General features: G+C 42.3%; 1 protein-coding gene across 5 annotated transcripts in view; it reads left to right on the top strand.

The window, feature by feature from the left end:
- The window catches only part of MYRIP (myosin VIIA and Rab interacting protein), a 163,136-nt gene that overhangs the window by 7,876 nt on the left and 131,091 nt on the right, over window positions 1-24,169 (top strand). For all 5 annotated transcript variants that reach the window (XM_077304580.1, XM_077304584.1, XM_077304581.1 and 2 more), the window contains exon 2: window positions 18,408-18,558. In XM_077304580.1, the coding sequence (XP_077160695.1) occupies window positions 18,449-18,558 (110 nt within the window). In that variant the 5' untranslated portion in view covers window positions 18,408-18,448. The remainder of the gene's footprint in view (window positions 1-18,407; window positions 18,559-24,169) is intronic.

Here is a 24,169-nt window from a genome sequence, read left to right as displayed (position 1 = left end):
AATGGCTTGTTGTTTTTTTTTACTTGTCGTGCCAATGGTTATACTGGTCTAAATGACCACAAAGAAATGTCTTGTCTTGACACCACATCTCTTTCTCCACCTTTGCTGTCATTCCTACCCCCACTGTTTTACTTCAGCCTATTAACTCTGCCCCCTAGCCAGTTCTTGTCTATTTCTTGACAGCTTCAACCACACACTCCTGACCACATGTGCCTGCTTGCTTCCCCCAGCAGTCTTCTGCCCCCCCCTGCACCAGTTGTTGTATCAGAGCCCTTGATTGGCTAGTTCCAGCCTGCAGGCTGTATGTTTGCCACCTCTAGAATAGGTTCATATGGGAGTAGGTGGTCTTTGTGGTGATACTTGAGGTGTGCCAGCCACAAGCCATATAGGGTTTTAAAGGTCAGCATCAACACCATCCATGGGGCCCAAAAGTGAGTTGGGAGAGAGTGTTGGTAGAAGACTGAAATGATACGGTCTCTATAACCCACTCTAGCCAACGTTCTGGCTTTACGTGTTAGTGTGATCCCAATAGAACTGCCTTGCTTCTCAAGTTCTACTACAGACTGGGAGCCTTACCGAAGCACCATTCCACTCTCCAGACGTAGTATTATCACACCTTGCTGAAAGAACAATTCAGATCAAGAAGTGAGGCTACACTAACATTCAAACTTACTTTTTCAGAATCAGGTCACAAGAGAATTTCTTGACCGATTAGTCAGACAATTCAGTAACAAATGTTTTCTTTGATAACTTTATTACTGTTTAAACTTTCACGGAAGACCTTTTTAGCAATGTGAACGAACGGCAATACTTTTTAAACAGCGCCTTAAAATAATTATATTCTGGACGAGTTTCTCACAAGACTTTTGGGGAACTTTCCCCCCCCAGCTTTACCGGAAATATACATTCTTCTATTATCTAAATTTAAAGGAAAAAATCCTTGGAAAGAACAAGAATGTTAATTGAAAAGTAGTACCATAACTCAGAATTTAGTATGAAACCGACTTGAGTAGTGGCTTGAATTTTGGGCAAAGAAATATAAATTTCCCTGGGTCCGGTGAGTAATCTGAGAAGAGATGATGCTGAAACGTTGTTCAAGCTAAAGAGGTGTGAAACTGAGCAAGCTCTTGGAAAGAAGGTCTTTGGGACCCCCCCAATTACATACTTGTATTCATTTATAAGATTAATATCCCATCCTTTGATTTAAATTAAAAAAAACTGCTCAGTGTCGTTTGTAAAATAGACATGAAATGACATGACAGAAAATGTCATTAATTAAATTAACAACAATTAAAATCCATTTAGATATTCCTTTGAACATAATTACTAAATTCTAGTCACATTGCAAGAGCTCTGGGGTTATTATCTTTGATAACTAGCTCACCCCTCCACATTCCAACCTGTTCTGTTTTGTTGGGGATTTAAATAAATTTCCATTGATACATTAAAACAGGATCTCCAAGTCAGTTGTGTATGCCGTTTTGGGGTACATATTAACTTAACTTAATACTAACTTAATTTTTTCCCTTCTGACTTATTATTAAACAGGAGATATCTTACAAAAAAAAAGTATTTTGCCTCATGGTAGTCCTGAAGTACGAATTACATGGCACGCTCATCTATATCAGCCTTTCTCAACTTTTTATTTATTTTATTTATATACTGCTCTCCCCGAAGGCTCAGGGTGGTTTACATAAAATGGGAACAGTACAATTAACTCAGTTTATAGTGATGTAATAACAACAATGACAATGACAAGATAGTGATAGTAATAAACATTGTAGAACAGTAGAATACTAGGAACATTGATTTACTCGTACTGAGGGCCACTGGTGTGGGCGGATCTGTAATGATTGTCGGAAGGAGGCTTGGGGGGGGCATTGGGAGTTCCCTTTTGCAGGCCCTGTGGAACTGTTTGAGTTCCATCAGGGCCCTGATCTCCTCTGGGAGCTTGTTCCACCAGGTGGTGGCCAGGATGGATAAAGCTTTGCCCCTGGTTGAGGTCAAATGGGCTTCCTTGGGACCAGGGACAACCAGGAGGTTGGAGGTGGTAGAGCAGAAGGATGTTTCAGGGGTGTAGGCAGAGAGGCGATCCCTTAGGTATACTGGGCCCAGATTGTGTATGGCCTTAAAGGTGATAACCAAAACCTTAAGCCTGAACCAGAATTCAACCGGAAGTCAGTGCAACTGTTGGAGGATGGGCTAGATGTGGGACCTCCAAGATGTTGCTGTGAGGACCTTGGCAGCTGCATTCTGGATGAGTTGTAGTTTCCAGATCAAGGATAAGGGCAGGCCAGCATAGAGTTAGTTGCAGAAGTCCAGTCTACAGGTGATTGTCATGTGGATCACTGTGGCTAGGTGTTTCTGGGCCATGATCAAGTATCACCCCCAGGTTCCTGGCAGAGTGGGCCACTGATAGGTGCACTCCATCCAGATTGGGGAGGCACGCTTCTTCACTTGAATCTTTCCTGCTCAGCCACCTCTGTCTTTGAAAGGTTGAGCTTCAGATGATTCTGCTTGAGCCACCCCATCACTGCTTCCAGGCAGCTGGCTAATGTTTCTGGGGTTGAGTCAGGGCATCCATCCATCAGGAAGAGGAGCTGGGTGTCATCAGCATATTGGTGGCAACCCAGCCCAAACCTCCATACCATTTGAGCAAGAGGGCACATAAAGATGTTGAATAGTATTGGGGGGGGAAACGGCCCCCCTGGGGGACTCTGCAAGCCAGTTGATGACAACTTGATGAGCTCTCTCCTAATGCTACCCTCTGTCCATGATTCTGGAGAAAGGAGATCAGCCATTGAAGGGCAGTCCCTCTGATCCCAGCATCAGCGAGGTGGTGAGCTAAAAGCTCGTGGTCGACCATGTTGAATACTGCTGAAAGATCTAGTAATATAAGCAGCGCCGACCCGCCCTGTCCAACAGGCGATGAAGGTTATCCATCAGGGCGACTAGCGCTGTCTCAGCCCCACAGCCGGAAACCTGACTGGGATGGGTCTAGGTCTGAAGCTTCTTCCAAGTATGCTGATAGTTAGACCGTGACAGCTTTTTCAAGCATCTTCCCCAGAAACCCTAAGTGTGAGACAGGGCAGTAGCTGGATGGCTGTCATGGCTCCTTAGAAGGTTTTTGAGTAGTGGGCGAACCACTGCCTCTTTTAGTCCCTACAGGAATTCTTCTGTTGAAAGGGAGAGGTTGATTATCTCCTGGAGGAGGGCTACTATTCTTGTGTCTGATGGTTTTAATAGCCATGATGGACATGGATCTAGAGAGTAGGTGGTTGGCTTCACTGCCTTTAGCAACTTGTCCACTTCGGTCAGTGCAAGTTGTCTGAAGTTATTCATAGTACTCACCAAAGATGGCCAAGGGCCCTCTAGTTCACTTTTATGTCTAAAGTAGGAAGGAGGTTGTGGCGGAGTGTTGAGATTTTATTTGCAAAGTGACTCACAAAGGCCTCACAGCTGATGTCCAATCAGCTATTATTTTGGTGCGCTTCCTCCAGGGCAGTAAGGGATTGAACTAATTCACACTGGGCATGAGTTAGCAGATGTGATTTCAGTGAAGCAGAATTTGTATTTTACCAAATTCACCACCATCTCATAGGTTTTTAACTACATTCTATAAGATGTTCTCGTCACTTTACCTTAAACATTCATCAGGCTTTTAGAAACCCCCAAAGTGGCATGATTGTGCAGAATATGGTTGGGGAGCATAGGTGTGTACATGCCATCCCAGGGCCCCTTTCCTTCCCACCCCATCCAGCCCCATCATTGACAATTTGGGCATGGGTATGTAAACGTTTTACAACTCCCTAACTCCCATCCATTCGGGAAACCCTTTCGGGGCTGTCGTATATGGTCGTATCACCCAGTAAATGTTTAACACATTTATATATGTGTATATATAAATTAATCACCTCCTACACTTTTGGGAAACACTTCCAGGGCTATCAAGAAACCCCAGGGTTTCATGAAACCCTGGTTGACAAAGCCTGTTCTATATTGTCCTCTTCATAAAGAGCTGCTTTTCTGTGCTCTACAAAAATTTCCAGGAAGAAAAGAAAAATCTTATTTTACCGCCCTCATAAATGATAAATAATAGCAGATTACGGAGAAGGTAGCTAAATTTTGCTCAGTGGCAAAATCCATTTTTGTTATATTGATATTTATTGGATCTTAATTGATTTTATTATGGAAAAATTGTCAGTTTAATTTCTCTGCTCACTGACTGCAACAATGGATACTAGCTTTATTTGCATCCTCTTTGATGTTTCTATTAAGTCAGATATGCCATTTTCTTATAAAAATACACACTGTTAATTTTTTAAAGAAAACAACATTGTTGTAAACACATGCATTTATTCACACTGTTGCATGGGATTAAGGTTGGGGTACAAATATATCTTATCAAGAACCATGAGTGCTGGTAATGGTTGAGTAATGTTCTATCCAGGAAACCTTCCTTCACTAGAGAGACAATTATTTAATAGTCCTCAATAGCAAGCTAAACACAAGGAAAATACTGATGTAAAGATGCAATAGGTGGGCCAGAAGTCTAGGCTCTATAAAAATCTAACAATTAAAAAGTCAAGTAAGTGTTGACCCACAGGATATTTTATGTTGTCCTGCATTTTTAAAGGACAATTCTACTATTTGTCTATCGCTTTGCATTTGAATCCTATTGGCCTCAAATTTGATAACAGTCAGATTTTGTAGTCCCAAATTGTACAAAATTTGTCTGTACTGCCTAAATGCAGTCTGAGATATCTTCTTTGGAGGAAAAAGGGCAGTAGAGCTGTTGCTTGTGAAATCCATTGAAAGAATGTGGAGTGAACCAAACTATGAGTCTTGCATGGTCGTCTGTAATGGTGCTAGTTGTAGGGCTAAGTAAAATTGAGATCCTGGTTTTCGCATTTTTAAGTTGCTCTTGTGCACACAATACTAATCTATAGGTATGTTTGTGACAGTTCCAACATTATGGAGTCATCTTGGAAGAAGTACTGTAGCAAGGATTTTAAAGGTTTTGACAGCTTTGTTGAAACTTGCTTATACATATATATTACATAATAAAGCATTAAAACCTGGAAAACAATAACATTATTTTCAGCAGCATATTGAAGGTCACAATAGCCAAGCAGCTTTAATGTTGCTTATCATCATAACTGGGAGTCAAATCAGGATAATTCATAGTTTATTGTCCTAAACATTAATTCAACAATTTTTTAAAAAGTATAATCACAGATTCCTGGGGCGTGCGTGTGTGTGGGATAATGTTTAAACAATTAAATGCAATAAATTTATCTCCCTCCCCCCAGATTTCATCATTGTAAATATTATGATTACTAGGGGCCTAGCCCATTCAATTCAGGAATACAACGGGCGCTAGATTGGGGGGGGGGGGTAAGGTGGAAGAACTCTGTGGATGGTCTCTCCCTCCCCCCAAGATCTTGAAAGGCTGGAGGCCCCTGGGAAGGGAACTCACTGGCAGGGGCAGCTATCATGCAGCAGGGGCCTGCAGCCTCTGAACCTCGGAGGGAAGTGGAAGGAGGAGGAGGTGGTCAAGGGTGGGGGATGGAAAGCAATTGGTTGGCCGCTGAACAGTAAGGCAAGCCAGTTGGAGGAGGAGGGAGAGCTGTCCTGAGTGGGTGTTAAGCACCGAGTGGTCCTTAAGCCATGAGACACGCTCGTCCTCCAAGGCCTTACCAGAATTATTTTATGTGGAACAGATTACCAGGGCCTTTTTGCACAGGGATCTTTGTTGCAAATTGTTTGCGGAATGAAAAATCGCCATTTAAAATAGTGGAATTCGTCGTTATGCATACCTGCCTTTGTAGTGGAATCAGTTGCGTTTTTTAGCGTTTCCCACAGGCTTCCGGTCTCGGCAGAAATCGCTAGAAAGGAAGCGCTATTGCCAAGCTCGTCCCGCCCCTGGCCGTCAAGCAGCCAATGGGCAGCCGTTAGCATGCTCCCAAACAGCCCCTTTCCCTTTAAGAAAGGTTTAAAAAAAAAAAAAACGACCCATAGCAACGAATCTAGGTAGATTCGTTGCTACGGAGAGACCCATCCAGCTGCCTAATGTGAGCTGTCGTTTGATTGTATGATCGTTTGCACGCTGCCTCGAGTGATAAAAAAAAAAATCCCCCCCCCCTCTCACGGGCCAGATTTTCGGCTGAATTTATTTGTAAAAAATAAAGGGACTTTATTTCTGCAAACGGGCTTTTCAGTGGTTTGTGCTTAGTGACTAAAGGTGAAGGACTGAAGCCAGGGAAGCCTCTAAACAGAAAGAGGCTCGCCGGTGCGTTTATCCCCGCTCGCTCGGAGAAAAAAAAATGGCGATCGCTTCGCCGGAAGTTTGGAGGAGAGAGCCAGGGGGAGGGACTTTGAAGAACCAGCAACAATGGTAACGCACAGGTCTTTAGCGCTACTGTTGCAGATTGGTTGCAGGAGTGTATCGCTATCCGGAGGGTGAATCCACTTTTCTGGATTCCCCTGAAAGCACCACAACAAAGCGCTTTTTGCTGATTGGTTTCAGGATTGTTGCAGATTGTCTACGACGTCGTGGGTTATGGCAAATTAGTAGCATTTCCAAATAGCAACCATTGTGCTACTTTGAAGCCGTGCGAAATGGCCCCCAGTATCGTAAACATGGATGAAAGAATGGTTTAAATGTTAAATTTTATTTCAGATTAGAGCTGTATTGTTAGAAAATCCATTTAACAATAGAGTGTAGCTATGGTTGAAAGTTTTCAATATACTTGGGTATTTTGTAAAGATCAACAGTTAATGAAATACATTGCACTCAAAGAGCAAGTACAAACAAGGACTCCTTAGCAGAGGACCAGCAATTGTCCGAGACTGATTCCATGCAGTCTTGCTTTCATTGTTCTCCCACATTTTCAAGCTGTACTATACACAAATGGAATAGTTCATTTTTAAGGGTACAGGATTGTATCGAATCTAGAAAAGATGTATGTTTCTCTATTTGGGTAGAATAGCTACCATATGTATCAGGAGAATCATGGTTACTGATACAGTAGATCAGGCTTTCTCAACCAGGATTTTGTGAAAGCCCTGGAAGAGTTTCCTGAATTGTTAAGCATTTGTCGGGTGATATTACGATATATAGGCATGTCAACTTCCCCCCTCCCAAAATGGCCAATAATGGACCTGGAGGGGGAGGGGCCTTGGGGTGGGGTATGTACACAGCTATGCTTCCCAGCCATATTCTGTACAATGGCACCACTTTTGGAGTTTCTCGAAGCCTGAGGAATGCATAAAGGGCTTCTCAATGGTAAAAAACGTTGAGGAAGGCCACAGTAGATGTTAGCTGGATACCCCAAATGTAATGAGTGAAAAGGTTGTCATCATTCTCAATTGTATAACTAGGAAACACTGCAGTGAGGTTTGTACAACTACAATTGCATAGCTTAAAATCTATGACTGAATTGTACTTTTAATGGTGATCAAGTTTTCTCAATCAGATCAGTTTTTCAGATGATTAGCTACAGGTAGGACTTGCACATTATCAGCATGGGTTGTGAGCTTGACCGATTTGGGTGTCCTGAGGCTTAGTTTCTTGTTATCAAGGCCAGATGCTAATGATGTGTTGAACTGGGCAGATCAGTTTAGCCAGCTTTCTAATGATAGAAATGCAGCTGATTCAGTTTTAGCTTGTTGTTAGATGCTGTGAGAGCATTCAATAAGTATCTTAGCTGCAGAATTATTATACAGAAATATGCATAAAAGTGATTATTGTTGAGCAATGTAGTATTTTTCCTGGCATGCTATTTTGGAGTGTGTCATATCTTGTCACTTCCTTTAGGTATAAGGGGCTAAAGACCAAACGATGAATGGTCAAGAATTGCACCTAATACATTGGAATAACTTGTTCGGCTTGTTATCTTTATTTTATATTGGGAATGGACTTCAGTAAGCAATAAACTCCAGCCTGAACTGGTTTAGATTTCTGTTTTTCCACTGTCTGTAGTAGGTTTATTCATGGATGAGAGCAAAGATTTATTGAGATTTACCAGCAATGGTGGAGACACTGGGGTTGGGTATTCTCAGCTTGTCTAGATATGTGGTGTGATTTTCAGAACCAGGAGTGAAACATATGATCTGTTACTGGAGCAACCCTGGTTTGGATGCTCCTGATACCAAACTAGTTAGGAGTCAGGGATCTGAAGGTGGTAGCTGTCTACCAAAGGGAAAGGCTCTAAACCCAATTCAAGAGGGTTTGGGAAGTAGCAAGGAATTCCTGATTGGATAAGTGGGTTCCGCCACCATAATGACTTCCAGCAGGTCTGGAGCACAGGTTTGGCTAAAGCAAACTACATGTTTTGTTGTCTTATTTCTTATGTATATACAACTGTGTAGCCTCTCACAGCAGCAAAAGTATTTACGCTATTTGCAAAACAGAGAATTTTTTTGCCTGGATTTGGTCTTGTAGAATAATGTTTTCCCTAAAAGGATTATTGGGCTGTTTGCTTTTGTCTCACAGTTCTGTAATACCCATCAGTAATATCTAAATTGCTAGTGCAGCACTGTGAAGAAGCAGTATTAATCATATTACAATGATATTGATGTGGGCTTTTTAACCCGTTATCATTCAGCGTGACTGTAAAAAGCACAAAGGAGAAAACTCTAAAGCATGGACAAAGGGAAGGGTAGCAAGCTCATATTTTATTTAGAAAAAATGTGCAGGAGAGTTGCTGGTTAGATAAGATTATGTAGTCGCGATTGGAAGAGGCTCAAGGGGTTGGTTTTATTGATGTGCACAGCAAAGCAGGAGGGAAAACCGCAGAAGAGGAGTCTAGAAGAAGTGGGATGATAGGGCCAAGAATGGAAATGGATAGCTGAATTATAAATTCTAAAATTGCACAGGTAACAAAAATGCAGTTACGGTTACTTGAAAAATCTATATATTGTGTGAAAACAGCAGAAAACCGTATAATTAGTGCAACTATTACAAAATGGAGTGGAGTTGAAAGAAGTGAGGTAGTAAAATTGAGATGGGAAGACATTTCAGGACTTCTTCCCATATAATGGCGTGTCCTTTGTGGGGTGTTCCTTCAAGTTACTGCTTTGCGTGTTTGTCAACTCAAAAAATTATATTCATTCTGTCTCAGAAACTATATATAGGGCTGCTTACTATTTGAGTCATCATCATCACCAGTAATATCTTTAAAAGAAACACAGTTAATCCATTTTGTAAAAAAGAAGAAACAAAGAAGTAGATAATACTGTCCAAAAAGCTACTCTAAAGCTACTCTAAAACCAATTTAGATAGGCAAGCTTTTCAATTATAGAAGGCAGCGCATACAAATATTTAACTTATAAAATGATCTGTTCTTAATTATAAATGCGCGACAGACAAAATGCCCTAGTAGGAGCCAATGGAGCCTCCAGCCTCAGCTTTCCTAACCAGTATTTCTTTAGCAATAATTATGTCTGGGGAAGTTCTGGAGCAAAGGCAAGCAGATTAATATAAATCATCACTTGCTTGAGCAGAATAATTTGGAGCTTAATATCAAATAGATGATCACTATAATTTTGATATTCATTGATGAAATGGAATGTTTATGTGTTTTTAATTCTTTGAACGCTTTACTGTCGCTACATATTTATCCAGTAGCTTTCCAAGTGTGTCAATTCTTCAAAGCATGCACGGGGAGCAATCCTAAGCAGAACTACTCAGGAGTAAGTCCAGTTTTATTAAGCGGGTCATATTCTCAGGGTAGCGTTCTTAGGATTGCAGCTGCAATACTCCAGTAGTGCCATGTTGTTGTTATGATAAAGGAGAGTTTGAAAGAATTAAGCTAATACAGCCTTTCCCGTGCTCTTGACCATGGAGGAGCCCCTGAAATAATTTTTCTGGGGCCCTGTAGCTCTCTGCCATGCCCCCAGGAAGTGCTGCTACCAGAAGTGACATCACCACCCGGAAGCTTTGCCCTCCTTTCATTCCCTCCCTGGCCTTTATCATTGCTATGGCAGCTTCACCTTGTGTTGGCTGGTAAGAAGAGCAGAAGCCAAGCAAACAGCCTGGCTTCCTCATTTTACCATTCTACAACTAACTTCACCTCCCCCTTTTAATTTCATACCCACACCAAGCCCTCCCAGTCAGTGGCAGTGGCCATGTCAGGTGGAGTTAGGAAGGCTGTGAAGGAGGCAGAAAAAGGGGGGACGCTTCCTGCCAATGCCACTTTGACTAGGTCAGAGTGTCCCGGCTCCCTCTCTCCTCAGCGTCCTCACCTAACAGAGGCTGCAGCTTTGTTAGCCGCAATGCTGGGTTGCGGTTACACTGAGATGAGGGGGGTGAGAAAAGGAGGAGGCAGGGCTCTGCCAGAATGGCTAATACTGGCCAGTCTCATCCTGAGGGCCACTGCCTCTTTCTCCCCCCTGCAGCCAACACCCCATCCCACCTAAGCCCAGCCCCTTTTCTCTTCCCACCAATGGAAACTCACTGGCTTTTAAGGCAGGAAAGGAGCATTCTCCCAGGAGCACTACCATTAACAGGCAGGGACAAGGAAGACTGAGGTTGGGAGAGACAGGAGGCAGTTTAAGGCAGAAATATACATGCAGACTCCACCCACTCCCAGGAGGAGAAACTACAAGAGAACTCATGCTTGAGCGGGGGAAGCAATGGAAGTGGCTGGTTCCCTAGCTTTTCCATTAAGGCAGGGAAAGGCCACGGGCCCCATCTGGAGTTCTTGGGTATCCAGGAAGTTCCGGGTTGAGAATCCTTAGTCTAGTAACTGATATATAAGATGTGAAAAAAATGCCCATAGGTAATAGGCAGAATATAAACAAAGTCTTTCCATAATTAGTCATCAGAACCCATATCAACTGCTTAAAATATCCTTGGTAGAACTTGATTTGCTGTTTACTGATTTTTATTTCTATGTTTTGGCACTTGAAATAGTATGTTAGAAAGATAATCAAGGATAGTACTTGCTAATCCCCTAATCTATGATCCACTTCAGTTAAAATGAAACTTCAAAGTGTTTTTTTTTCATGCTCTTGAGATTTTTGCTCTGCTACTAGGTTGCTGTGAGTTCCTCCACCCTCACTTGCGTAACATCTGAAAGGATTAGAATATCCTTAATTTTTAACGATATACTTGCTGAAAACTAATAAGTAATTTTTTGCATGTATGTAAGACTAAATATTTATTGTCCACCTACTTAAATGCAAACTTCACCCTCATGTCACATTTTTCTTCAAAGGTGATTAAAGCTCCACTGAGACACTGTTACTGCTTGAATAGAGACCCCCCCCACACACACCAATTATCCTGTATTTGCTGAGATAAGCAGAATACTTAGAATTTGGGGGTAAAAGAAGCAAATACCATAGACTGATTTATACCATATATTTAAAAAAGTATTTCCTTTTGCTTCTGGTACTTCTACACCCAGTGATTTTCTATTGTTATAGCGGGAAAGGGCTAAATTCCTTTACTGATTTACTCTATATCATATAAACTTTTCTTATGCTTCCCCTTCTTGGTAATCTTTTTATCTCTTTAAAAAGTACCAACAGCTTTAGCTTGTTTCTTCAGTTTATTCTAGTTTGCCCATTTCTGTGATTTTTCCAGCTCCATATATGCATCAGATACTTCAGCTGGAATAGTACATGGTACTTCAAAAGCAGTCCCACACAAAATAATGTAACAGCATTGTGATACATACTATTTTATTTTAATAAAATAATCTGCCCTTGGCCGTTTATGTACTGGTGTTTCCCAAAGCTTTTATCATGCATTCCCCCTGGGTGTATTTTTCTCTTCTGCATGCCAACTCACTTTCACTTTGCAGGTGGATTGGGCTTTTGTTTTGTTTCTGCATGCTTTTGGCTCCCTTCAGGGCTCAGTTCATTTTGTGTTTGCTGTATGTCCAGTTTTCATAAAAGTCCTATTGCTATGCCCCCCCCCCCTTACTTGGCTTCCAAGGCAAAGGAAATTCACATACAGAATGATTCCATCAGATTTTCTCCTCCCCCCTGGATGGCCACACCTACACCTCTGACCTTCCACAGCTATATTTTCCTAGCTGTTTCTCTTCGTCTCAGTTAATTACTCTCGGCATTCCACATTTAACAATACATCTGCCCATTAATCTCCAATTTTGACTTATTTATTCTCTTCACTATGTCTCCCCTCAGAATTAAACCCAAACAAATGGTAACCGTATAAACTAAGCTTGTTCTTCCTGTTTGTTCCTTGAATCTATCAAGCATCTTTATTATGCTGCATGCTCACTCATTACCTGTATGGGCTGGTAATTTCTATTTCACTGTATCTGAAGTAGTACATGTGCACGTGAAAGCATATATATCATGAATAAAACTTGGTTGGTCTTAAAGGTGCCACTGGACTAAAATTTTGTTTACCCATTCTATATAGTATTTACATCATTACAGCTTCATACACCTTTAATAAAACAACTGTTAGCTAAATTAAGTAGGGAGTAAAGGAATGTAGAATGTCAGGGGACTAAACAAATATGCTAGGAAAAAGTTTTAAGTTTAATCAAATACTTGACAATTTAAAGTGTGCTGATTAATTTTGTAACTAGAAATAGGGAAAGGAATAACTAGAACATGGAATATAGCAATCACCCTACAGTTTTATATACTGTTGTTTACAAATTAGAATTGAATACTAAGCTTAATCTGTTCACTGGTTTCACAAGTTTTCTGCTTTCTGGTCAAAGTTATGCAGTGAACACTGATGGAGAATTTGGAAGGGACAAAACCAAAACATTTTAGAGACAACAAAACAAAAGGTTCAATCGGACAAATGTATAATTTTTCAAGGAAGTTCTGCACCTACATTTTTAGAGGTAATAACAGTAAGAGGAATTATGTATTCCTATGATAATAATTGCAAACTTAAATGGACTCCGAGGAATGGTGGAGGACAGGAAGGCCTGGAGGATCATTGTCCATGGGGTCGCGATGGGTCGTACACGACTTCGCACATAACAACAACAACAATGATAATAATCTTTACACCACTCTGGGAGCGGTATAAATAAAGCAGTAAGGGGGGTTGGGGTGGGCCCAGTCCGGGATGAGGAAAGGAGCCCATTGATCTTTGGTCCAGGACTGACAATTGGGGGAGCCAATTGGGATGCTCTTTGCACCTCCCGATTAGCCCCTCTGAATAGCAGCCCTGGCTCAAGGGGCCAATTGGGAGCCGCGCACATTGCGCAGCGCGGCTCTCGATTGGCCCCCTGAGCCTCAGACTGCCCCAGACTGCGGAGGAGAGGGCTTTTGCGCCCAGGGAAGGAGCTGAAGCAGGGAGGCTGGCCCAGGAGTGGGGGGAGAAGATGGCTTCGCAGCCAGGGAAGGAGCAGGGCCGGGGGCCCCCTGCCACAGTCCCTTCCAGCCCGCTCCTAGCGCCCATTACATTTAAAAGTGCAATGGGATATATTTCTAGTTTTAAAAGAAAAGTACAACTATTTTTTACTAATGAACAAGATTCTGTTTGTTGCTTTCTTTCCTTAGCCATTCTCCATAGGACTCTTGCCCTGAATTTGATTTCATGTGACCATTTTGTCAGGCAGTTTTCCGTTGAGTGTGGCTGTTTTTGTTAAACAGCGCATTTTGTTTTACATGGCTGGTCTGTAACATCTTCTTGTTTCCTAAATTCCTTATGCAATGAGAATCTTCAAAGACTTAATATAAAAGGATTTTCTCAAACTTTAAATGTTACATTTTACTGAGATATGAAAGCCCATTTGTCCAAGAGTTCGCAGTAAATAAAAATTACTAATAAAAGCATGCAGTGTTGTCTCCCCCCCAATAAGATTATGAAATATAAGGTTGCTAACTTCTAGTTGGTTAACAGCACAAGCAGCTACTCAATGTTGGTGTACTAAACAAAGCAAAATCCCGAGCAGAGGCAACACAGAGTATACTCAGTGTGAACACTCCAGTGATAAATTAAAATTATAAATGCTTGACTATTTGAAAGCAGATCCCCCTGAGAACAGATACATTTTTGGAAAAAGCTGCTTTGAAGACACAGTTACTGTTATTATTGTGAACAAATGATGGTCATCTGCCCCTGCTCTGTGGCAGATGTTCAGGGGTAGATCCAAGGGAACAACCCGTGCCAGCAAGCCAGGTGGTTGCCCATTTGGGGGAGTCTCCCTAAGAGGCTTCCAGGGGAACCAGGGTACCTCCCCGGATGGGGAGCTGGCCTTTCCCCAGGGCGGAGCAACTGGGTATGCTTCAATAGAGGCTAACGCCCGTGGGGTCTGCTCAGGGTTGCCCTCCCAGGGGTCAGCGGGCCTGATGGTTAGGGAAACTGGGTGAACGGTCGACCAGTCCCCGCAGGCGGGCCCAGTGCGGGTCTTCACCCCCCTTTCCTAAGGGGCTGCTGTTTGTCCATGTTAAAAAAACCATTAAAACCCCATTAAACCCATACCGGACAATCCTCCATATACAACAGACTCTTCCATTCCTCCATATTTAAGACCCTTGCATGGGCTACATTTTTCAATGATATTAACTCCAAATTGCATGTGTCTGGGTCAACAATGTCATTGGCTTTTGTTATTAACCCAGAATAGTTGTTACATCACTGTACTTACACTGCAAGCACATTTGGATTCATAGATATCAATGACTGGGTATCATTGTAATCCCATGTGAACTATAGATGTCTCAGTTCAGTGAATCTATTTTGCATACATCTGGCAAAAGTTGGGGTTCCTTATGAATGGGGATAGGAAACCCTGCCTTAACCAGTAAACATGAGGAAGTGGTGGGGGATAGGGCCAGTCAGGCCTATGAAAGCTTATGGTGGCTGGGGGTCAACAGTCTCCATATCACTATCCTGCACCTCATGTAGCAGCCACAGGTCTGTTTATTTAGATATTTATAGCCAATAATAATAAATAATTATGACAATAATAATAAATAATTTTACCAAACTCTTAAGATTAAAATGATTTATTATTATTGTCACAGTCGGATATTTGACTGGTAGATGGTGTTCTTTAATTTGAAATCTCATCCAATTCTTGGGAAGTGCAGCTGTATCTTTGCAGGATTCCTCCTTTTCCAAGCAACACTTCTTCTGGAGCTTAGCTAGTGTTATTTATTCAGTGCTCAGAATGTCCAGCTGTTTCTTGAGACTTTTCAGTACTGCCCCAACTGGTATGATAGTAACATTCTTCTCCCAGAAGGGCTCTGACTCTATTCATGGCCTTTTCCTGTTCTTTCTTTTCTAATCTGCTGCCTCCTGGGATTGCAGTGTCAATGATTCAGACCCTATTTCTCTTTTTTCTGGATAAACACTTCAGGTGTTTGGGACTTCTGACTGTCAGAAGAGTCCAAAATAATCTTTGTTTCACCATTCTCCATGACCTTTTTTAGTTTCTGCTTCCATGAATTTCTGGTTTATGGTAAGACAAATTTATGTACATAGCTGCAACTCTGGTGACATTCTTCATAGTCAGTTTGATCAATTTTACAAGTACTGACCATGTCATTGACTGTTTCTTTTAACTCTGGTAGTATTTGGTGGTATTTTTCTTAACAAGTATACGTTTGGTGTTTGATGTGGTCAACTTCCAAAATTACAAGATTGGAGTTTTTTTACTCCAAGCCCAGTGCTTTGATGTTGTTGATCTTTAACATCTTGATTTCTTCCTGTTCAGCTAACATTCCTTTATTCAGGTGCTAATGCGGCACATTTGTTAGGCCAAATTCCATTGCCATATCTTTGCTGAACATTCAGGCTGTATTTAGTAAAGAATCAATCTCTGAGGTTTTCTATATATTTTTAAGTCATGTGCTGTTGAGAATGATTGTAGTATTAGGGCAATGACAAAGAGCAGCAAGTAATGAGGTTCCTTGGGAAATTCCTCATTTTGATATTAACTGTTTCAATTTCTTCTCCTCTGGACATTCATTTACTCTTGGCATTTTTGATACACATTGCTACAGTTTTGCTGATGCATACCGTTTCTAGTGTTTTTAGGATCCATGTATGAAGGAGTGAATCAAATGCCTTCTTGTAATCAATCCAAGCAACATTTATGTTGGTTTTCTACTACCTACAATTTTGTAAGACCATTGATCAATCAGTAACTCACCTTTAGGTGGTTCAGCTGGGTTGGTCTGAAGCAGCAGAAAATGATTTGTGTCCAATTCTTATCAATAATTTAAAAATTGTTGGGAAGCAGATAATGGGGCGGACGTTGCTTGACACTGCACCTGTCTCTTTGATCTTTAGAATGAAAAATGTCCTGCCACTTGTTATCCAATCTTCTACTGCTTTGGACCGAAGCACATAATACCTTGAGTAAAATTGAAGAATTGAAGGCATGTCACCTTTTTTAGCCAATACTTGTAGACTTCATCTCTTCCAGGTGCTGTCCAGTTTCCCACTTTCTTCCTTTGTTTTTGCAGGCTTTCTGGATCTATTGTAGGAGCCTTTCCATTTGTTTTTCACATCTGTGATCCAGGTGGATTTTTAATTGTATTTTTTCAAGTCTTCCTAAACAGTTTTTGTCTTTTTTTCATATTTTCTTTCTGCTTTTTTACCTCCTTCTAATTTTTTGTAGAACTGTCTTTGTCTGGAATTGGACGTTTTCTCTGCATTGGTGGCCCCTGCTGTTGTACCTCTTGATCTTCATGGATATTTTGCAACAGTTCTTTGTTTGATTTCTTCTGCATCTTGGGCTACTTTTTTTTTAATATCTGATATTTCCTCCTGGTTTTTCCTTTCCTTCTTGTGTTTCCTTTCTTTTAATTCCTTTAAGGCAGAGGTAGTCAACCTGTAATCCTCCAGATGTCCTTGGGCTACAATTCCCATGAGCCCCTGCCAGCGTTTGCTGTCAGGGGCTCATGGGAATTGTAGTCCATGACCATCTGGAGGACCACAGGTTGACTACCCCTGCTTTAACGTGCTTATGTCTGAACAGCATTTGTTGATTTCTGCCCTTCCAATCTCATTTGCCAGTTCAGTTCCTCCTTAAAACCCTTAACTGCATTTTTCTTAAGGTCTGTTCCCAATTATCTTGTTACTATAACCACCACACTATATATCAATTGGTTAGTTTCTGTTATGCTTGTTGTAGGAATTGTTTCAACTGCTGCATTGATATTTTCAATGAGTCTTGCAAGTTCTTTCTTTGATGTTGTTCTGAGCATGAGTAGTCCTTGTCTTGTTTGCTGTTATTATGTTCTAAGAGTTTTCCTTCAGTTCTTCCTCTACAGAGGTAGGCGGATGATGCATTGTCAATATCTTGCTCTTAATTATTGGATGTTCAAGACCAAAGTCATTTCTGTGGCTTATTTCTTGGTTGGTTTCGTTTTTCCCCCCAAAATTCTTCCTTTGACTGGCAGTTGTTCCTTATTTCATCTAGCCATTGCTGTGAAAAAATAGCTAGATGAAATAAGGAACAACAGCCACTCAAAGGAACAACACAAAATAAATGCTTTGCATGGTAAAATGGTGCTGATATGGGAAACTTTTATTTCCATATTTCAAACATTCATTTAAAAATGCACGCTGTTCAGGCCTTTTTAGAATAATATTGCATGATGATTCTGTTTTGTTCTCTAGACCAGTGGTCCCCAACCCCCAGTCCAGGGACTGGGACCGGTCCGTGGATCAATCGGTACCAGGCCGTGGCTCTTCTTTGTCCTCCCCAGCTGCTGCCTCGGGGGCTGCCTTGCCACTCTGCCGCCAGCTCACCTTTGGTGCACTCCAGCGGCCGCCATGGCTGGGGCTCCCCCTCGGCATGGCACTGCGCAGCTGCTGCTGGCAATGCCCCCAGTGGGCGGTGGGAAGTCAGGGGCGCCGGCAGGAAAGCAAGTGGACCAGGGGCTCAGGCGGTGGCAATGTCCCTCAGCAAAAGACTACTCCCCCCCCAGGCCTCAGTAAAATTGTCAAGCGTTGACCAGTCCCCGGTGATAAAAAGGTTGCTAAAGGACCACTGCTCTAGACCATTTTTCCCAGTGTTGCTGGTTTTCCAGTAGCTGATCAGGTCCCAGCTTTGGTTGCTTTATAGAAAACCTTCCAGTAGCACATCAGGCCTCTGCCCTGGTCTCCTGAAGAGTATGTGTCCCATAGCCCATTTTTCATCAGCGATCCAGAATACCAATCTCTGATGTGGTCCTCGTTAATCTAGGCAACAACCGAGCTAGTATAGACTTTGAATTAGATTTCTTTTACCACATTCAATGGGAGTTGATATGTATTTAGTTCAAATTCTTACCAAAGGCCTGTTTATAGTGGAAAACCCTGTGGGTAGTTACGCTGCCAATAAAATAGCCCCCTGCTTCAGTGGAGCACATATGTCCTAACAGAATGACAAGCTAACATCCCATGGGGATATTATTCTTATTAGTTTCATATTCTGTAACTTTGTCCCTTTTGGTGGTTTTAGGTACTGTTTTGTAATTGACTGCTCCAAGGACAGAACAAACAATGGGGAGGAAGCTGGACCTATCTGGTTTGACTGATGATGAAGCTGAACATGTCCTTCAAGTGGTCCAGAGAGATTTCACCCTTCGCAAAAAAGAAGAAGATAGATTGAGGTAAGACTGTTGTGTGTGAAAATGGATTGTGGAAGAATTTAGATAGGGATGCTTTTAATGTATTCTGTATTGTATACAGAATATGAAGGCATGGTGGTCATTTGTATTGATTTTTAAAAATAATTTCATGTTTTCTGGGATATAGTTTCCTAGTATTTTAAAGGTCCATGGGGCCTGTGAGGTTGAGCTCTTCTGCCAAGCTTATGGTTTTGGCCAGTGGAATAAACTGTGATAACATCTGATTAGAACCTCCTTCATCCTTCCCTCCTGCACTCACTTCCCCCATGCAGTTTTTAATCTATTTCATACTAATCTAAACTATATTTTAAATATTTTAGTAGACTTCTAATGGGAATGTATGTGTCATGGTTTTTACATTGATTGTGTTGTTCATCGCCCAAGGAGACCAATTGCGAAGGGGCAGAATAGAAGTCACATAATAAATAAATAAAATTAATTAAAATCTTTTAAACATTAAATATATAGTTCATTGTAAGGGATTATAGCTCTGTGGCAAAATTCATTTTAATTGGTGCTAAAATTGCTCTCCACCTCTCAAGGGCCCTCTTATTGTAGAATAAATAACTGATACATTATAATTGTCAAAATTTTAATTGTATTAAGCAGGGTAGAAACAGAGCAAGCATTTTTTACTCACTACAAAGTTCATAAAACTGTATGCTCTGTTCTGCTAAAGAAGCTTTGCTCCAGTGGAAGAGGTGCTTTCCACCAGAAGAAGGCTTTACTGCTAGCAGAATAGAACCTCTAGATCCAGCCTTGTGCTATCTCCAATTACAGATGATGAAAATGGTCAGATTGACTGATTCATCTCTGTGTGCACCATCCATTTAAATATTTCTTTCCTCAAAAACAAACAAAAATGCAGTTACAGTGCAAATTTGGTATCACATGCCAATATGTTTCCATCTTCTAATGTGATCTCTACTGCCAGAACCCATCCTCTAGGGTAGCGGTCCCCAACCTTTTTCAGGTCAGGGACCGCCTCCGGGTGAGGGGAGAGCCGACGGCCCGGGTGCTGCGAAAACGCGCACGTGCAGTTGTCGCGCATGCGCATTTTCGCCACCAGGAGGTGCTAATGCGCATGTGCGGCAACTGTGCGCATGCGAGTTTGTGTCACCAGCGTGCCGGCTTCTGCGTCTGCCTCTTCCCTTCCTTCTCGCTGCGGGCGGGGGGAGTCTGCTGGCGGCCTGGTACCGTGGCCTTTGCGGCCCGGCACCGGGGCTGCGGACCGGGGGTTGATGACCCCTGCTCTAGGGCCTGGTCTGCTGCCTGACAGGAGCAATTGTAACCAGACAGTTCCAGTACTAGGCCCTAATACCTCCTGGGAAACATCCGATTTCTGTTGTTAGGAATTAGGGAAGGGTAGCAGGTGTCGATGGAAGCCCGAAGAGCTTCTTATTTTAGAGACTAAGCACTGTACTGCATTGACATTTGAACAGTTGTTTGCTACAGTGAAGCTGTGCTGACCTGGAAGAAAAGCTAGGGAGCATGCAGAAATGTTGCAGTGGGTAGGGAAAAGAGAAAACAATTACAGGATAAAAAGAAACACAGAATTAAGGCTACAGTAGTTTGCATGCTTTCTTGCAAACGAGACCAATTGAACTCAGTAGACAGGCTGAGGCTGTACGTGCTTGCATGAAGAAAGAAAAAGGGAAGGGAATATAGTCAGATATGGAATGGAGACTCTAAAGAGATGAATGGTGAGGAAAAAAAGATGGATGTGTACTGAAATGGAGACTCTAAAGAGATGAATGGTGAGGAAAAAAAGATGGATGTGTACTGAAACTTGGGGTGGAAATCTGCCTGGGCATGGGTTAGAAAGATGTGGGCTTCCTCTTCCTTACTATGCCTTCTTCTAGGGGCTGGTTTGGGTAAATTCAGTCTGAGTGTTCAACCCTGCAGGATGATATGAGGAAGCATGGTAGGTTAAAACCGTGTTTCCCAACCTGTGGACCAGGACCCCAGTTAGGTTGTTTATCAAGGACGTAGTTCACCTAGGGTCTCAGATACCAAGTAAATTTGGATTTTGGGGTTGCCATATGAAAAAGCTTGGGAACTGATGGGTTAAAATATAGCTAGGGCTAGACAGCAGGAGAACAAAGCAGATTTTCTACTTAAGTATTAAAAATGAGTTATTCTGGATTCCTGGAGAAATGTCTAACTTCTGCTGAACTCTAGTCCAGGTGGCTGCTCACAGAGCAAAATTAAGTGGTTCTTAGTAATTTAGTAGCTTCATTCATTCTAGGTGTCCTCCAAGGCAGTCTTCCAGTCATTTAGGGCTACTTCAGACATAGTATGTTTAGAATTACAGTAACTCATTTCTTGTTATTTAGTGCAGCTGTCCCCAACCCCTGGTCCGGAGACCGGTACTAGTTCATGGATCAGACGGTACCGGGCCATGGCTCCTCCTCGTCCTCCTCCCTGGCAGCAGGAAGTCAGGGGTGCCAGCAGGAAAGCAAGCAGAGCAGGGGCTCAGGTGGCGGCGATGTCCCTCAGCAAAAGACTACCTCCCTGGGCCTCAGTAAAATCGTCAAGTGTTGACCGGTCCCCGGTGATAAAAAGGTTGGGGACCACTGATTTAGTGTACCTACAATTATTTACAATGTGGATCTAACAAATATGTTCTTAACCATGAATATCATGCACACTAGAATTAATTGCTGCTCTTGATCAATTGTATCTTCAATAATTGGAATTTCTTGAAGCAGCAGGTATCTGCATTGCCTACAATAGCATAACTAGATTTCCACTTGGTTACCATCCTCAAGATGGCAAACAATTAAAGATATTAAAATCAATTATAAGAATTGTGTGTATATTTAAAACAGCAAATTTAAACAATCAGGAAAGAGGATTAATAAGAGAATGACAGATGTAACAAAAATGTCTCTTCTGGCAGTATTCGCTTGTTCGTTCGTTCGTTCGTTCGTTCGTTCGTTCGTTCGTTCGTTCGCTCGCTCGCTCGCTCGTTCGTTCGTTCGTTCGTTCATTCATTCATTCATTCATTCATTCATTCATTCATTCATTATACCACTCTCCCAGCAAGCTGGCTCAGAGCAATGTATGTCATTTAAAAAGATACATCAGTGATACACTTAAAACAATACGTTGATGATAAAAAATAATTTTTAAAAAATTGATCAAGATTTTAAGACAATATCAAACATCAGCAGTCCCGGTTTTGAGTTGCCTTCAGTTTTTCTGGAGCTAGTCTTCAGTCTAGGGTAGCGATCCCTAACCTGTGGGCTGCGGACCACATGTGGTCCATCGACTAATTGGAGGTGGGCCGGGAAGGACGCCTTCCCCCCCCCCGGCCCTTTACAACACACTTTGGGTGTCATTGTCTCCCATCACTCCCAGATGGGACTATCTCGCAGAGAAACAAGCTCAGGGTTCCCATTGATTTGTCATTGTCATGAGTTAAAATTTCCATGAAAATAAAATGTTCCTTATGTTCATTGTTGTGGCGTGTCTGTATCTTATTTTGAAGGGATGTTTAAACATTACCATAGCGATCAGAGAGCGTTAGGGCAGTGGTTGAGAGTAGAGGAGTAAACTACCCCCCCCCCCCCAGGCCTCAGTAAAATTGTCAAGCGTTGAGTGGTCCCCGGTGATAAAAAGGTTGGGGACCACTGGTCTAGGGGATGTTTTTAATGTGGGGGGAAGGGATAGATGTTATACATTTTACTGGCCCCAGCCAAAAGCCTAGCAGAAGAGCTCCATCTTACAGGTGAAGTGGACCTATGCCAGCTCTGTCAGGGCCTGGATCTGCCCTGGGAACTCATTCCACCAGATGAGGGTCAGGACAGAAAATGCGGTGGCCCTGGTTGATGCTAGAGATACTTCATTAGGGCAAGGGACCACCAACTGGTTGGTATTTGCAGACCGGAATGCTTTTGGAGGTATTTACAGAAGACAGTAATGGTGGGTGAACAGATGAGTCTTCCTGGGTTGAGGATTTCACACATCTCCAACAGAAGAGCAACAAAAGAAACAGTTGGATCCAATCTAAACTTTGTGTATAGAAACCTTTCCTGACTCCTCATTTCTGCTGCAAACCCTAACCCTCCCCAAAATACTGTTCCTGAGGGACTGAGGGTCCCTCGGAGAGCCATAAGTGGAGTCTTGGGGAGTTACAGTGGGTCAGATTGGCACAAATTAGCCCTGCACAATGCATTAATCTTATCAACAGGATCCAGCACAATATCTGGGAATTTAAGAATGCCGCAAATCTTCTACTTGATCCTAGGAACTAGTTAGGTTTAGTGGTTTAATTTATTGGTCTTCAATTCTGTTCCTGGTGGGTCGGCAGCTTTGAAGATGAGAATATACCATCTCTTTGATATTGGGTCTAGACCAGCGGTTCTCAACCTGGGAATTGGGACCCCTTTGGGGATCGAACGACCCTTTCACAGGGGTTGCCCCAGGGTGAGCAACTTGGCTGGGCACCACCACTGTTTCTGCTCCTCCTGAAGGCGCCTGCCAATTTATATACAATTTATACCCAATTTATATACAATCATGAGCCATGGATCTTCACGCCATTGGTCAGTTTCAGTTTAATTTCTGGGAAAGAAAACTTGCATAATTCTATTGTTGGGGGTCACTACAACATGAGGAACTGTATTAACGGGTCGTGGCATTAGGAAGGTTGAGAACCACTGGTCTAGACTACTTAAACTGTTTCCAGAGGTCTCTCCCTCCGGTAAAACACCATGCCACATGTTTATGTGTCTCTGTACTGGCCACAGAAAACAATAAGGTATATAGATGCCATCTTGTCCTGAAGACAATCATTTTCTCAGATGTTGCGGAATGTTGCCAAAAAGATTGGTATGGCAGTAAATTAATTCATCGATTGACTGCATGGGATTGAGCTGCTAATGTGTGGGTGGCAGCTGCTTTTTCATTGCATTACAGCATCAGTTTGTTATTAAGGACAGGAACAAAGGCTGCTTTCCTCTGTAGGCCTGTAGCTGTTGGGAGCTTAGCAAAGCTTTTGTTACTGGTCACCTGTTACAACTGCACGCATTTCAAAATGGCAAAGAACTGGCCTGCTCTCTAATTAACCCTAACTTTTAAACTATTCTGTGACAGACTGCACTTTCAAAAAGCTTAGAAGTATTATACAAGCAAGAAAAGGACTATGAAGGCTTAGTTCCTCACAGAGCCCAAGAACCTTGCGTGATAGGGCTGTTCCAGGAGATCTTATTGGTTTGCATCAGCTAAGCAGGGGGAGACTTTAGAGCTGAATGCTGAGGAGGATGTTTTCATTTGGAATTCAGGCCTGATTGAGTGCAGTTTAACACATATAGGAGAAATGGGGAAAGATGGCAAGGTTGAGTGAGTAGTTAGAAAGGGATTCCCATTTCGGTCAAGGAAAGGGAATAGATCTTCTAGAGCAGTGGTTCTCAACCTTTTTCCGCCGTGACCCCAACTTCGGCGCCATGACCCAGCCGGAGGAACTGCCAGCTGGCGCTGTGGTGGCACTTCCGCTGCCCCCCCCAGCCGTGGCCATGGGCAAACCCCCTGCAGCCGAGATCCAATTGGCTAGTATTTTGGTGCCCCTCAAGGGTGGTAAGAGATCTAA

Source organism: Paroedura picta, chromosome 11, assembly GCF_049243985.1.
Source record: "Paroedura picta isolate Pp20150507F chromosome 11, Ppicta_v3.0, whole genome shotgun sequence".
Lineage (NCBI taxonomy): Eukaryota > Metazoa > Chordata > Lepidosauria > Squamata > Gekkonidae > Paroedura > Paroedura picta.
This window is presented reverse-complemented; position numbering and strand designations above follow the sequence as displayed.